At 36.0% G+C, this 16,214-nt stretch overlaps 2 protein-coding genes and 1 pseudogene across 2 annotated transcripts; 1 reads left to right on the top strand and 2 right to left on the bottom strand.

Annotated features, from left to right (window-relative positions):
- Positions 1 to 1,498: 1,498 nt before the first annotated feature.
- LOC112508990 (uncharacterized protein At2g29880-like) lies at positions 1,499 to 2,441 on the bottom strand. Its single transcript, XM_025113859.1, has 2 exons — positions 2,100 to 2,441; positions 1,499 to 2,020 (listed from the first exon to the last, which is right to left on the bottom strand). Exons 1-2 carry the CDS (start codon positions 2,439 to 2,441, stop codon positions 1,499 to 1,501), a joined length of 864 nt encoding a protein of 287 aa, XP_024969627.1.
- A 164-nt stretch (positions 2,442 to 2,605) lies between these two features.
- Positions 2,606 to 14,104, bottom strand: LOC112508988. The gene is made up of 3 exons (XM_025113857.1): positions 14,042 to 14,104; positions 13,524 to 13,975; positions 2,606 to 2,777 (listed from the first exon to the last, which is right to left on the bottom strand). The coding sequence occupies exons 1-3, from the start codon at positions 14,102 to 14,104 to the stop codon at positions 2,606 to 2,608; spliced, it is 687 nt and encodes a 228-aa protein (XP_024969625.1).
- A 530-nt stretch (positions 14,105 to 14,634) lies between these two features.
- On the top strand, positions 14,635 to 15,932 carry LOC112508987 (annotated as a pseudogene).
- Positions 15,933 to 16,214: the final 282 nt, after the last annotated feature.

Below are 16,214 nucleotides of genomic sequence, written 5' to 3'. Positions count from 1 at the left end.
AAAGCTAATGAAGTTCAGGACCAACTCACCAGGCATGGTGAGCTCCTTCAACAAATATTCCAACTCCTACATAAACCAACGCCCGCCCCTGAACCTTCCTTCAGAGATGTTGACTGTTAATAGCTGGACTGGGTCACTGCTTTCAACCTTTTCTGAGCTGAATCTTTCTCCTTCTTAGAGCAAAAGCTCGAAGACCTCACCTCTCGTCTCCTTCTCCCATGATATACTCTTGATGATGACAAAGAGGGAGAGAAAGTTGAAGATGTTGAGGGGGAAAAGTCTCCAGATAAGGAGACTACTGAAGATGCCCTAAACCCTCCTGTTATTGAGGATGCCAGAGATCCTATTCTTAATGCCATAATAACGATGATGAAGATGATGCCATGGTTATTCCTGCTGTTGCAGACCATGAAAACCTTCATCCTTCTACTTCTTCATTGCCAAATGCTGGTGTTGAAGATGATGAAGATGATGAGGATGAGGATTTTGAACCTCAACTTCTAGACGTTGGCATTGATCTTGGTCGTGATGATGACGATGATGATTTATCCATCCAAGCCATTCCAAGACAACCAGCACTGAAAGGAATCTCCATCCGAGAACCTACTTCCCAAGGAGAGAAATCGTCAAAGAACCAACACTCCACTGACAAAGGAAAAGGAATGGCTCAAGACAATCTTGCCATTGTTCTATGGGCAATCAGTCCATCCGAGGATGCATTCACCTCCAGATTTGTATCTCCTTCCTCATAAACTGAAACTTTTACCCCTTTATCTCAATCACTCTCTGCATCAAACCCTCGTGGTCTCTCAATCAATCTCCCATCTTTTGAAACCTTAGAGAACGATGAAGATGATGAAGAAGCCAACAAGATAATACCCATGAATTTGTCTAGACAACCTGGGTATTCAGTAGCTTATAAATCAGCCCGACCAAACCAGAGTAAAAATTCCTCTTCGTACCTCTGGTTGTGGTGAGTTTGATTTCCTTTCAGAAGATGAACAGAAGAATCCCTACGAGCTGAAGAAGAGCTGAAGAACTATTAGGAACAAATCAAAGACAACTTAGGGGCTGTTTGGTTCGTGGAATGGAATTCGATGGAATTGGAATTCATCAATTGAATTTGACTTTGAGGGAATGGAATGGAATTCAATGGAATTTGACCATGCATTGTGATTGTGTTTGGTTGCATGGAATTGGAATGGAATTCTTACTGGAATTGGAATTTTTTTGTTTGGTTCACGGAATTCAACTTTGGAATCGGAATTAAATATCAAAAATGACCTTTTATGATTTTTTTGTCATTTTTAAAAAAAATTAAAATTACCATTAAACCAAATTACATTATTAACATCATATAAAATTTTAAATTGTTTACTTACATTACTAATATCTGAAATTGTTCACTACAAAATACTAAAATCCGATAACATCTGAAACTATTAACTACATACATTATTTCCAAAACCCAAATTCAAGTTGTCAAATCATACCAAAATCAACCTTCCAACACAAACCTCACCCACTCCTCTCGCTCCCTTTCTTCCAAACTCCAAAAAATTAACACGTTATCAGGCTCGCTTGTTATCTTCTTGACTGCTATGAACCTCTCCACTCTAGAAAGTGATTGCATTCTTGAAAGTTCAGAATTCACCATGGAAGTCTTGTTTCGTAYCTCCATTTCCATATCTACCATATTCTTCGATGCATTTTCAAAWTTTTCCCCAAGTAAAAGAGCTGCACTATGCATTCCGTCAACAAGAGTCTCAACTCGGGTTTTCTTCTTCTTACTACCTCGACTTGAACCTTCTTCACTTCGCATATCTGTAGCATTATGTACATTATGGCTACTTTCAATACCCTCTGATTGTTGTTCTTGTTCTTCTAGATTCACTTGCACCTCCATCTCAACAACATCCCTAACTCTACTTCCTTGAGCTCTATCTTTTCCAAAAACAGTAGACAGGTCTTCAAAATGTGGAAATATCTTGTTTTTCCATTTTGCCGCCTCCTTGTGTACCTATTTCATGTCATAAAAGTTAAATAGCAAAAATATCAAATAATAACTACAAATATAGCATGAAATATATAATGGGTACCTTCAGGTAAGACTCCCAAACTGGTGCTTCGGCAATTACACATTGTTTCAAACAATCATAACCAAACCCACTCGTATTTGTCCCATTCACCATGTCATGGACCACTTGCCAATCCTTTTTCATTGTTTTAATTCTTGACTCAATATGCGCTTTACCCAATATACCAGAATCAGGAATTGATTCTTTTAATACATTTTCTAGATACTGTAAATATCCACATTTAAAGTCGTTATCAGCTTTAAATCCCCCTGTATTAACCATGTTAATCAAAGCCTCCACAAGCTTGGCATCTTCAATAGTTGTCCAATTTCGATAGTTTCTATTACGACTTCGATCCGACATACCTATTGTTAAACAAATTAAATAATAAACAAATAACATGTAAAATAAACATGCAARTCATAAAATCAAGTTGTAGCATTATTAATCRTAATAYTATGCAACATAKGTATCAAATTCATTACAAACCATAAAGATAAACTTCTAGCRTTACAAATCATAAAAGGTCAATGCGTAGCATTCCAAGCCTCAAACATATGTTGTGCCAAATTATTCCTAAATGCAGTCCACTCAGTTGATGTCCCAACAGAAGTGACATTATCCACGTCTTGTTCTCCATCATCTTCGGTTGTTTCATCTAACCCAACGTTCTCAAACGGATCATTTGGCATCTCTCGCCTGATATGATTATGAAGTAGACAACATGCCATTATGATCTTGTTTTTCAGTTCAGCGTGATAGTACRAGTTATCTTTTAAAATTCCCCATCTTGCCTTTAAAATGCCAAAACATCTTTCTATGACATTTCTTGCAGAGGAATGTCTCATGTTAAAAAGTTCTTTTGGTGTGGTTGGTTGGTGTCCATCCCGCCAATCATTTAAGTGATATCTTTGACCTCTATATGGGCCGAGGAAATCCTAACCATTTGTGTATCCGGCATCTACCAGGTAATAATATGGCCTAGGTACCTTTAACCCATGTGGCCTAAGAAGAGTGTCTCAAGGCACTCTACCATCGGCCGCTGACCCCTCCCATCCTGGTAACACATAAATAAATTGCATATCTTGTGATCAGACCCTTAACACATTTGTAGCAATTTCATTCTTTCTCGTTTTGTATCGAGCCTTGTCTTCGAGTGGCACTAAGCACCTTATGTATGTTCCATCTAAAGCTCCTAGAGAATTCTAAAACCAAGAAATAAAAATGGTCATTACACACTTCCACGTGAATACAAAAAAAGGAAGATATTCCATATACCTTGAACCACTTCCATCTTCCATCGGTAGAATCCTCTTGAATGGGTTCGGGTTTTTTAAGCAAACATGAATGCAATCTTATCACCGCTTTGCAAACTCGAGTAAATAGTCTACTCATTGTTTCTCCCGAACGATGAAAACGACATGTGATAACTCGAATTTTAACATTATGAGCCATAATATGAAGGAAAATAACAACTTGTTCATCAATACCCATATGCCTACTCGCTCGTAATCCTCCTAACGTTTCCAACATATCACATAACTTTTTGAAACACCCTCTATTCATCCTAAGTTGTGATATGCACATACTGTCACTCTCATAAGCATACCTATGCAATAATGAAGCTCGATCCATATATGACAAAGAGTATTGAATACGTGGTTTATCTCTTTCGTAGTCAGCTATTAAAGTGCAAATCGTGATGAAAAACCAAGCAAAAATGGTCATAGCTTCATGTAAAAACAATCTCATAAGCCTACGTCTGCGTGTTGTGAAACTAAGTCGGGCCATTTCCTGTTCAAAGACCTACGAATGGTTTTATAATTTATTAAATATAACAGTTATAGTTTGCAAGATAACTACAAATGCCATGAACTTTTTAGGTGAGGATGGTGACATCCCTTTAAAGTGCATCCTATTATCTATTTATYGTAATATTTAATTATAGTTAACCCAAATAAGATAAATCGTATGTATAGTAGTAGTATTAGTAGCAGCAGTAAGGGCATATATATGAATGCATGCATGCAAGCACAAGGGGGAGGGGTGTTAATCCAAACAGCCTTCAAAAAGAAATTATAGACAGATTAATCYATATATGTTAGACTGAAAAGAAAAAAATTACATGAAAGCTTGGAAATATTTATATGTAATGCAACTCGAGTGGTAAAACATAGAAGGAATATTCATAAATATGTGCTTGGTGATCTGCATCTAATTTAGAAACATKTGATGCATGTTGGAATAGTGGCAATCATGAGGATTTAAGGTACCAATGGCTAGCATTGGTTGTAATCTAATTATAAAATGGTCTAGAAAATCCAATGGCTAGCAATTGAAATGAAGGTCTCAGTTCGCCCAAGATATATTTCAAGTATCATGACTCTTCGTAACTAGGCACCACAATATATGCAACTAATAGCAACTCAATTCTGTATAGGACAATGACAATAAATGAACACTGCTTCCAAAAGACATACCACTTCAATACTTCCTTTTTGTTCATTAAGCATTTTTTTTTTGTATGAGAAGATCAACCAAATCTTTGAGAAAACCCAGTTATGATAAGTACTTTGGGAAAGCAATATTTGGGGGTAAAGTGCATACCAAAGTTGAAAAAAYAAGAWAGCACAAGTGTTTTTTAGAGGTTTAYGGGTTCTGTGTAGAAAAAGYTGAAAAGTTGTCTCTGGCATGAGACAGAAATTGGAATTTTGAAAGGGAAGTTTATATATTTATATATAAAGGATGGATAGAAGCATAGAGGCTATATGGGATTGATAGGGGAATGGCGTTTTGTCATTAGGAGGATGGCTMTATTATTTTATAGAGTAATTGATGAATGTCTAATGTGTAGTAGTGTTATAGGGAAAAGAGATAGTGGGGTTTGGGGTCCATTAGCTATAAAGTACATCCTATGCTACACYAAATCTTCCAAAAGACATACCATTTTTTTAAATCAAAATACCYAACTATTCCCCATGGTTTTGCTCCCTGGTTTTTCATAGCCATGGTTTTGCCCCCTGGTTTTTGCATATACCCAAGTATTCCTCCTTGGGTATCTCACCTCCTTTACATCTCCTCATATACTTTATCATTTGCTACAACCATATACTTTTCTATGCATGCGTAGGTAATTGAATTTTCCTGTTTAGTGCCATTCAGTTTCTTTTKCAATTTRTATGTATTTATATTGTTGAAGCTGTTGATTAATTRTGCAGCAATCAAAAGGCTCAAGAACACTAATCACCATGGGGAAGCTGAATTTCAAGCTGAGGAAAATCTAGTTACAACTGCACTGCAATGTGCCGAGAAAGATAGAGAGGCAAGACCCTCAATGAGTCAAGTGGTTAGTATGCTTCTCCATGCCTAAGTAGAAGAAAGCAGTTTTAAGGGCATTTGTAAACCAAATCCTTTGGCTCGATCAGCTATGAAAACAGTTTCTGTCTAATATATATATATTGGAACCTGGGTTTTTTTCAACAGTTTCTTTTACCAATTTCTCTAACCAAAACCCACGTACATACAAGGGATTTGATCCATTTTGAATACTGATTAAGTGTCAACTGGATTAAAAACCAAAATACAAAATGGAATTACCATTAATGTACTAAAATGCTATAGACAACTGCAGAATCCATGGCYAAAATACAAGTCTGTTGATCATYTTGTACAGCCACCATCTATCCTACGCTGCTACAAATGATCATACAGATTAGTGATAACTACAAATACAACAATCCATTACAACGAAATTTTGTTTACAGAAGTGATCGGTGCCCTAATTCCATTCAATTTGGGATGAACCAGAGATCGATTGAAGATCGAATCAGAGATCGATTGAAGATCGAACCAGATTGACAATCGAATTTTGTCTACAAGAGAGAGAGAGAGAGAGAGCGTACCTGGAGATCGAACAAGAAATCCAGTAGATGAGATGGTGCATTCAATGAATTTGGATTAGAGGAAGAATCTGTATGAAAGGAATTGAAATCCTAGCATATTGCTGTGGAATTGTGAAATCGGTGCGTGAAGGAAATGACCGGAATTGAAAGGATTCCACACTGTGATTCAATTGAACCAAACACCCTATTTGGAATTTGGTTAAAGGAATGGATATTCCAATTCCTTTGAATTCCATCCAATTCTTATGAACCAAACAGCCCCTTAGAGTTAGCCAAGGCTCTAGCTAAGCAGGCACTAGCAGAAGGGAAATTCAGAAAGAAATATCTTGTCAGCGCTCAAGCCCAACTGATTAGAGAAGCTGAACGTGAATGTCAACTAGTGTTGAAATTGAATGAGTTTGACCTCTCCTGGTGAAGAGAAACATTCAAAAAGAGATTTAGCCCACAGAATATCACAAAACTCACTATTAGTGGTCGTGTGAAATATGATGCTCTTCTCATTTCAATGATCATTTTTGGAGAGAGTAAAGAAGTTGTCACTAAATACCCCTCCTACCTCGGTCAGTATGGCTTCTACGAGTGGCTAGAAATTCGATAGGCTATCCAGAAATCCAAATCCAATCATAAGACTCTGATTGAAGATATTATGAATGAATTATTCAACAAGATGTCGAAGATCATCGAGGTTCCTCCTCTGCCAAAGAAGCCCTCTTGAAGAAAAAGACTTTCTAAACTTGAAGAAGGACCTTCCCACAAGAACGAGCACAAGACAAAATTCTCAAGGATCAAAAGAAGCCGGATATCTCAATGTTGAACTTGTCACTGCCTGTGAAGGTTCCTCATATACCCAACACAGTGCATGTGAAACCTAAATATGGACTTATGTTCATTGACTATGATGGTCAATACAGGTTTCAGCGAGTATCTGAGTTCCATCTCTACCCTATAGATCACTTAGAATATCTAAGGACTTGGCTAAATAATGATCTATCTGGAAAGATGATGGAGCACAAGATTTGAAAGGAAATGCTTAGACGCAAGATGCTCGGAGAAGATGTCCCTGGCTACATCAACTTCAGTAATCTAGATTAGATGTCCTTTTTGTCTTGTAATATCTTATATTTCTTATCTTTTTCTTCAGTGTATAACCTTTATGTTTTAGGTATACCAAAACTGATTGTAATAACTTGTAATATTTTCCCTTGAAAGATATTTCAATAAAATGATCAGCTCACTGAAAAAGATCCTTGAAAAGAGCATATGGGACATGTGATTAGGAGTTATGTTTATGTCTTACATTCGATGACACCTTTCTAGTCAGTGAATATGCTTTCAGTTTTTAGTTATTAATTGTGCAATTTTATTCTTTCCTTGTAATCCTTTACAATTAAAGTAAATTTTATAGTAAATTGTATCACTACAAAAGATCCTAAAACAGTTAAAAGGGACAATTATTTTACTATTACCTTTTCCTTACAGATGTAACTTAAGCAATTTATTTCTATGTTGCATCGTCATCATCAAATATGGGGAGATTGTTGATCCTCTATCTCAGTGATTTGATGATGATTCTTTTTACCTTGCGAAGTGTACTATTGTTGACCTCTCTCTCAGTGATTTGATGATGATCCTTTTTATCTATCGAAGTGTACTATTTATGTATTCAGTTTCAGCGATTTTCACTGAGTCTATTCAGTGATCGCAGAACATGTATTGTAATTCATACAGAAACCAATATACTTCAAGAAGACAAAACTCATACCAAAGATCCTTCAGCGATGTCGAAGACAGAAGCTGAAGATTAGAGACCAACAATTTCGTGATCTGAAGCAGTTTTCAATGATAACAAGCTTGTCTACATTAGTGTAGAGTCTGTAAAAGATTCAACGAACACTTATGAGACCTTCATCGTCATTCCAGTGTTCAGCGATCAAATGAATTTTGTCGAGCAAGATAGTTTTTGTCTAGTCCTTCTGCACATAAAGGACAAACTCGTACCTTTCTAAATAAAGTACAGTACGAATTCACTCCTTTGTCTCCAAATGTGCTTACCTACTTTATGAAAGATGACTGTTCATATACATCCAAAAGGACTATATATTGTAACAAATGACAAGTTTTCCTCTAAAAGCTTGGCACGTGCTATGTATCTTCTGAATTGCATTTAATGCAATAGGTATAAATAGCTGAGTAGTTCTCTTCTCAATTATTTTCTTCCTCATTCTAAACTTACCCAAGAAGTTACTACTCTCTCTAATCTTTGTTTATGAGAAAGACCCACTTTAACAAGTGAAGAGCATATTTCTTCTTACCTTATTTCTTATAGCAAGTCTTTTCTTATTGGTATCTGTGATTTTGTGTGTATCTTAGATTATTTAGATAGATTTTGTATCCTATCTCTTTCTCAAACAATCTGTAAAATTTGTATTGATCTTCTTTATCCATATATAATTTTTAAAAGTGAAAGTTACTGCATTTGTATTCATCACCCTCCCTTCTACAAACTGTTACCTATAAACTCTTGTAGATCTGGCTAGGATCAACAAGTGGTATCAGAGCAGTGTTTGTTTTTGTGTTATATTGGTGTTTTATTATCTCCTCTTCTCTAGATAATTTATTCCTTTCAAAATGGCTTTGCAAAACACTAGCACAAACTTTCACGATAATGGCTTGCTTGCCAAACCTCCCCGGTTTATTAGAGACAAATTTAGTCTCTGGAAGAACCGATGTCTCTCTTTTTGGAAGGTGTGGATACTGAGATTACATACTACATAGAGAATGGACCTTATGTTCCATCTGCTATCTCTCCAGCAGTTCCTGCAACTGTGACGACTGCCGTAATTTTTGAACTGCATATTCCAAAGCTCCCTCATCAATGGAGTGATGAAGACAAGAAGAAGGTGGCTTTAGACACTTATGCGAGGTCTATAATAGTCATGGCTCTTCTTGACGAGGTCTATCACTCTGTGATGAAGCTTAAAATCTCGAAAACCATGTGGGACACTCTCTGTGTTCAATATAAAGGTGTTTATGAAGTACAAGAATCGAAGAAGATTAATTTAGTAAGACAATATGAAAGTTTTCTTTGTGGAAAAACTGAATCTTTGTCTGAAGTACATCAACGATTTAATTGTCTTCTTATTAATTTGAGGACAGTTGGAAGAGAAATATTCCAACTCATAGACATTGACAAAATTTCTTGAATGTTTGCCAGAAGCATGGAATCAGTATACCATATGTCTCAAGATGTCCAAGGACATGTCATCCCTTTCTCTCAGTTCTTTTTATGGGATTTTGCTTAATCATGAGCAATCCCGTCAGCTAAAAAAGAATACTCTCAAATACTCCAGGGAAATAAAAAGCTCTCTGTTAGCTTTGATCTTTGATAGCCCTTCAACTGACCCTTCTATTTCTTCTATTTCCTCTTTTGTTTCTATCACTGAGTTAGATTCTTCTAACTCTGAGGACTTAACAGACGTTGATCTTTTAGAGTTTAATGAGTCGTTGGCCCTTCTAACTAACTCTTTCAAGAGGTTCGGTAGAAAAAAAATACCGCAGATCTCCTTCGCTGACCATAGCTAAAAATCCAAAGTCAAACCCCATTGATAAGGCTTCAGCGAGCTGCTACCATTGTCAATGCAAAGGTCACTTTGCAAGTGAATGCAGGTCAAAAGATAATTGTGACGCCATCTTCCAACATCCCATCCTCTTTCATCTCTCAAAAGAACAAGTACCTGAAACTAAAGAAGAAGATGAAGAATCTTCAGCGTAAAGGCAAAGGTCTTGTCGCTGAATAGCATGACTGGGCTGATTCTTCTGATGAATCATCCTTTGACGAGGAATACGCGACCTATCTCTGTCTAATGGCCAAGGATGTCAAAGATGAATCATCTGAGAAATTATTCTCCAATGATCCCTTGTCATCAACCTTTGCTCAAGTTTGTAACCTAAATGAACCCTCTTCTTCTTCTTCTTCTTCTTATAGCCTATCTTCACTAGATACGCTGACGGTTGACCTTAACAATGCCCTGAATGAAAAATCCAAAGCTGAAAACTTAATCTTGATCTTCAAGAACAATTAGAGAAATTCCATTCAATATCAAATAGCTGAACAAGATTAAGGAAAATCTTAAGGATCAGTCATTGTAAACCAGACCACTAGCATCGAACGCGAACAAGCTATCGCTGAGCATGAGCAATCTATTGCTGAACTCAAGGCTGAGAAGGCTACCATTGAGGGGTGGTGCAAAGCCTCTATTAAGGCCTCTAAGATCATCAACGCTTAAATCTTGCCAAAATAAAGAGTGGTCTAGGATTCTCCTATAATCAGGAAGAAAGTGTCACTGATAAGTCCATGATGAAGTTTGGTACTTTTGTCTCTTATATTCCTGACACCTCTTCCTCTCAGTACTCTTCCACTGAGACTTCTCTTGAAGGAACTCCCTCTAGTTCAGCACGCAAAGACAAAGGTAAATCCATTGTCAGCGCTCCTCTTCCACAGAAGGCCAACAAGTCAAATAGACCCAGATCTATTCCTTCAGCTTGTAAACCTTCTTCCTCAGGGACCAAGGTCTCTGAAACATCTCAGAGATCTAAGTTAAAGCTGAAAGTAAACCTTTCATCCAAGGTACCCAAACCCTTAGTTGTTCCTCCATGAACAGAGGAGAAAAGTATCCTTGGAAGCTCATTGTCCTAACTCAAATAACTAGAAGACGAAACCAATACAAAGCATTTTAAACAAGATTAAACACATATAAAAACATTATAACTAGTATTTCTATGTAATAAAAGTGAGTTAGGAAACTTACTTGGTCCATTGTGATGAAGAGGTTCGAAGAAAGAAAGAATTTACAGAGTGATTCTCGATTGTGGGAACAATTTCTTTGCTTGTGAAAGTGTAGGGAAAATAGTCCTCCACTTGTGTTTTTATACCGGTGGTGAAACCCCCACCTACCGCAATTATATTAAGTAAATTTGGTAGGTGGGGAGTGGGGAGTTGTGAATGTGCTCATCGATAAAATCCCCAAAAATCTTGACATTTAGCAAGTTATGGATCTGCCACTTGTAGGTCCCTTATTCTGATTTAAAAAAAATACCATTTGCAAGTTGCAGCTATGACATTTGCAGAGGTAATGACTTTTTTTGTGATTTTGGAAAAGAAATGGCTAAGAGGAGAAAACATATGATCAAAATGGTTATTCTGAACAATTTCCCTTGATTTCACCAAAACATAATTAACACATGAAAGTGAATTAATTGGATTTATTCAATAAATAAAGTTAAAAAGACTATGATTTAACTGGCATCATGATTTTTTTATCATGATGATGTTGTGTAAAACTATGCCTCATGTTCCCTGCGTAATATGAAAGGCTAGATCAAGTTAGAATTCAAAAAGTTGTTATTGACAAAGAAATCTTACCACATATATTCATAACTATTTATACACGTACACACGGTGCTTTAATTTCTACTTAAAATCTACAAATGACATACCTGTATGTGAAATGGTTGCAAAAGAAATGGCACTACCCCTTTAATGTTGTAGCCTTACAATAAACAAAAAAGAAGTAAATAGATAGGTTTGAAACGTCATTTTTGAATTTGTGTACACATAGCTATATAAGTTGTGTTTTCTCTTGTCAAATAATTGAAATACTTTTTCAGTAATAAGTAAATTTAGAGGAGCAACCACAAGGGTGGTGCCTGATTGGTTTGAGCTTGGCTCCAAAGGTCAAAAGTACTAGGAGGTCCCAGGTTCAAATCCAATGAGAAATAAAAATCCCCTTGTGCCACGAAGGTTCAAATGCGATGACTCCGGGCTATCTGCAAAGTAGGTGGCCGCTCTGGGATTAGTCGGCTCGTATAGCGGGTTGGATATCCAGGTTAATCAAAAAAAAATTAGAGGAGCATCATTTCTTGAATGATAAAAATGAAAAACAAGTGATTTAATCCAAATAAATTATAAACTAGATATATATAACTAATTTAGAGTATACTATCTAAATGCATTACAATAAGTTGTTAAGACAAAGTTATGCGAACTAACAAGTTCTATCCACAAAATACACAACCCAGTGGGACATAAAAAATATCCCAAAGACTCCTCTTTTAACCAAATTTGGTTTTTTAAACTCACTAAAAACATCTAGAATAGAGTTTTTTGGAGTTTTTTAGCCACACAAGCATGTGGAAAAAAATCATAATAAGAAAAATCAACTTTTTATTTGTGCACTTCAAACTTGTTTTTTACTTGTGGGTCCTACTTAAAAAAAGCTTCAATGAGAAACTGCATTCTCGATGATGCTCTATATTTTATACTATTTGATCAGGGTCATTCTGACCCTATCTTTTAAGGGACCAAAGGTTACCGATAAAGCATTAATTTTCAAATGAAAGAAACCACCATGGGGCACTTGTACACCATCTTTTAACCATCGACATGTTCGATCAACATAAACGTGAAACAAATTAATAGGGATGTGACAACATGTGTGATTTAGAAGACTACTAATATAAGTTGTGAAGTGCACAAGAGAAAAAATTATTTAAGAATGATTTTGGACACACATTGGACAACTTGACGTGAGAGCTAATGATCTAGAGAATATCTTTAACATGCTACATAAATTAGCGTTTAAGAAACCAATTTGACAAACAACTCGTTAGGCAAAGAAACCATGAAATGAATACAAATTGACAATGTTATATACTCAATTAATGTAATTAAAGCAATGTGATTACTAACACCTAAATCAACTAGACATGTTTTATTTCATCTAGTGGAGCATATGTATAAAGGAGATAAACTAGTAAATCATGTACACTTTCCTACATACTCTTAGGGTGTGTTTAGTACATTGGACTAAACAGAAGATAACAAAGATCACTATTCTATGTTTGACAAGATTTTTATGTGAAACCATATAGGAATAAAGTGGAACAAAGCATTATCTGTCCTGCCCAGCTCCGTCTTACTAAGGGCAACTCCAAGGTTTTGCCGTTCTTTTGGTTCCAATCGTCCTGCAAAATCACCAAAGAGATAGCGTCTCTTGAAAATGACCGGCATATTTGCCGGGGAAGAAGATGGACGGCATTTTGCCAAATAGGTGGTCCCCACCAACTTTTTGTAATATTTAATGATTTTTAAATAAGTTATAAATAAATAAATAATTATAAATATTAAGTTTTAGGTTTTTATATTTATTATTTAATTTTATATATATATATATATATATAATAAATTATTAATAACACAAATATGATACCGGATAAACGTAAACGTATTTTATTAATGAAAATTTTAAAAACTGAAATACATAAATTAAAGGGTCCAATCATCTCCGCTAGGCATAAACTGACTAAAGCTTCCTGCTACGTTTTGAGATCCTTCAGATTGGTCTTGAGCTGCTTCAAATTGTTGATGTTGAGATACTCGATATTGAGATGCTACAAATTCTGATCCTTGTCCAGACATATGAACCTGGGGTTGCGCTCTCTCTCTCTCGCTATTCGAATTTTCTCATTTTTTACGAACTCATACCACATAGGATCAGTGATAGAGGTTAGATCGGTGCACATAAGTTTGTCATCCGCCAACCTTGCCTCTAATGCAAGTTTCTGAGCTTGAAGCTCATTCCTTCGCATCATAACTTCAGTGGTTTTAGCCATTTGTTTCTTCATTTTTTTACTAGCCTTAACTAAATTATCTAGCTTATTATCAGATTGTAGCTTTGATTTTGCCTTTTTCACACCAATTGGTCTTTGAGTACCTTCTACGTCATGAATAGTCAACGACGGTAAACCGGCATCTGTCCCAGACGATGAACCAGGACCGGAAATAGGTGATTGATAAGGACTGTGTCGTTGATACTGAGTTGATGCAGTGACATTTGATAAACTCTCGGAGTCTTTCAAGATGTTCCAGACATGATCAAACTTAAAACCCTTCTTATAGGATCCATCAAGTTTTAACATCTCTTTCGCTTCGTTCATCTATGAAAAATACACGTTATATTTAAATTAATAAAACAATGATCAAGTAAAACAATAAATACTTACGATATCTTGTTCAGAAGCGCCACTTGAATTCCTCATTTCAACTTGATTGATACACCCTCGCATTTTTTTGCAAGCTTTTAGAATGCAAGACATTCTCATTTCCAATGATCTTCTTGGTCGAGGATTGGTTGCGAACGGTTCGGTTTGGTGATAAAGAGTTTCTATTCTTGACCAAAACTTATCTTTTGATTGGTTTCTACCTATTATTGGATTTTGAGTTATATCAAGATAACAATGACATAGTTGTATGTCTTCGTTATCTTTGTAGGATGAAGTTCGGTTGTTGAAGACATTTTTAGTACCTATGGCTGGTAATATGTGTGATTTAGCTTACCAACTCGCCCCCTATTTATACACAAAAATGAGTTCATTACAAATGAAGACATATTAGACAATACACTGGGAAGATTTTTCTGAAAAGTCTGGCAAGATTCTTTTGAAAAGTCTGGCAAGATTCTTCTGGAAAGTCTGGCAAGATTCTTCTGGTAAGAATTGACAACACCATTGATTCTCACTATAAAACGTGAATCACAGCTCAATGAAAATAACTCAACTATATTTTGCAATCTTTTTTGTTGAGAAATACCACTCAAATGGCTGATAATTCGTATTCAGACGATGAGGTTTTTGATAATACACAGGACGAACTAATGGTCGAGGCATTCAATCTAGCGTCTGAAATGGATAATTATATCTGTAATTATGCTGGCAACAATCAATTATCTTCTTATCGTGGTTCTATTCCTGGCCATATAGTTATCAATCGTGATCGGGAAAATGCCGATTGCAATCTCTTCAATGATTATTTTTCTGAAAATCCTCGATTTCCTGAGTCGATGTTTCGTCGACGATTCCAAATGAGTCGTACTTTATTTGTTCGTATTTTGGATGTTATCCAAAGTCATGACAATTACTTTCTCCAACGAAGGGATGGATGCGGCAAACTTGGGTTTGTCCGGTTATCAAAAAGTTACTGCTGTATTTCGAATGTTGGCATATGGCGTGGCTGCAGATGCTACAGATGAGTACGTTAAAATAGGCGAATCGACCGTTTTAGAAGCTTTGAAGCGGTTTTGTGGTGCCATCGTGGAGGTGTTTGGAGAACGCTATCTCCGAATACCCAATGCTAATGATGTGGCACGACTACTCCAAGTTGGAGAACAACGAGGTTTTCTAGGAATGTTAGGTAGTGTAGATTGCATGCATTGGAAATGGAAGAATTGTCCAACCGGTTGGGGAGGACAATATTCCGGTCGTAGTAGATCTCCAAGTATTATTCTTGAAGCTGTAGCTGACTATGATCTTTGGATATGGCATGCATATTTTGGTTTACCGGGGTCCAACAATGACATTAATGTGTTGGAATCCTCCCATCTTTTTTGCAAATCTTACAGCAGGTACTGTTCCTCCTGCTAATTATGTCATCAAAGGAAAATCATATAATATGGGCTATTATTTAGCTGATGGCATATATCCAAAATGGGYCACTCTTGTTCAATCTATTCACGATCCACGTGGCCCTAAAAAACAATATTTTGCAAAGAAACAAGAAGCATGTAGAAAAGACATAGAACGTGCATTTGGCGTATTGCAATCAAAGTTTGCAATAATAGCAGGACCTGCACGGTTATGGAGGAAGGAAATCTTGCATGATATAATGACTTCGTGCATCATTATGCATAATATGATTATAGAAGATGAACGTGATATTAATGCACCAATTGAAGAACGAAGTGTAGTGCAAGACGTGGGAGTTGAGATGATGAACGATGGTGGACTTGAACAGTTTCTTGCTCGACACAAAAAGATCAAGGATAAAGATGYTCACTTTGAACTTCGTAATGCATTAATTGATCATTTGTGGGACGAGTATACTAACTCGGAGAATTAGTATTATTTATGTATTTTTTTTAATTTGTGCTATTTGAACTAATGTAATATTTTTAAATATAAAATTTATTAATTACAATTTTATCGTTTTTATTTTAACATTTCTTAATATCTATTACAAATTATAAATATTGTTATTAAAAATAGTAAATAAAATATGTTATTTTAATGTGGGGTCCACAAATTTGGTTTTTTTTTAGAGTGTGATTGGAGTTGAGTTTTTTTTTTGTGTTTATGGGCCCACCAGATTTGGTGTTTTTGGTGTTTTTTTTTTGTGATAAGA

The sequence above is a fragment of the Cynara cardunculus genome (assembly GCF_001531365.2).
Source record: "Cynara cardunculus var. scolymus isolate 2C chromosome LG 3, CcrdV1, whole genome shotgun sequence".
Lineage (NCBI taxonomy): Eukaryota > Viridiplantae > Streptophyta > Magnoliopsida > Asterales > Asteraceae > Cynara > Cynara cardunculus.
This window is presented reverse-complemented; position numbering and strand designations above follow the sequence as displayed.

What these genes read in the sequence shown, in the direction of transcription:
- LOC112508988 (XM_025113857.1), bottom strand. Translation starts at nt 14,104, where the DNA reads ATGCGAGGGTGTATCAATCAAGTTGAAATGAGGAATTCAAGTGGCGCT. An exon ending in GCGCTTCTGAACAAGATATC is followed by an intron (nt 13,976 to 14,041) that starts GTAAGTATTTAT and finishes TATTTTTCATAG; the next exon opens with ATGAACGAAGCGAAAGAGAT. An exon ending in TCTATCACTGATCCTATGTG is followed by an intron (nt 2,778 to 13,523) that starts GTATGAGTTCGT and finishes TAATCATATCAG; the next exon opens with GCGAGAGATGCCAAATGATC.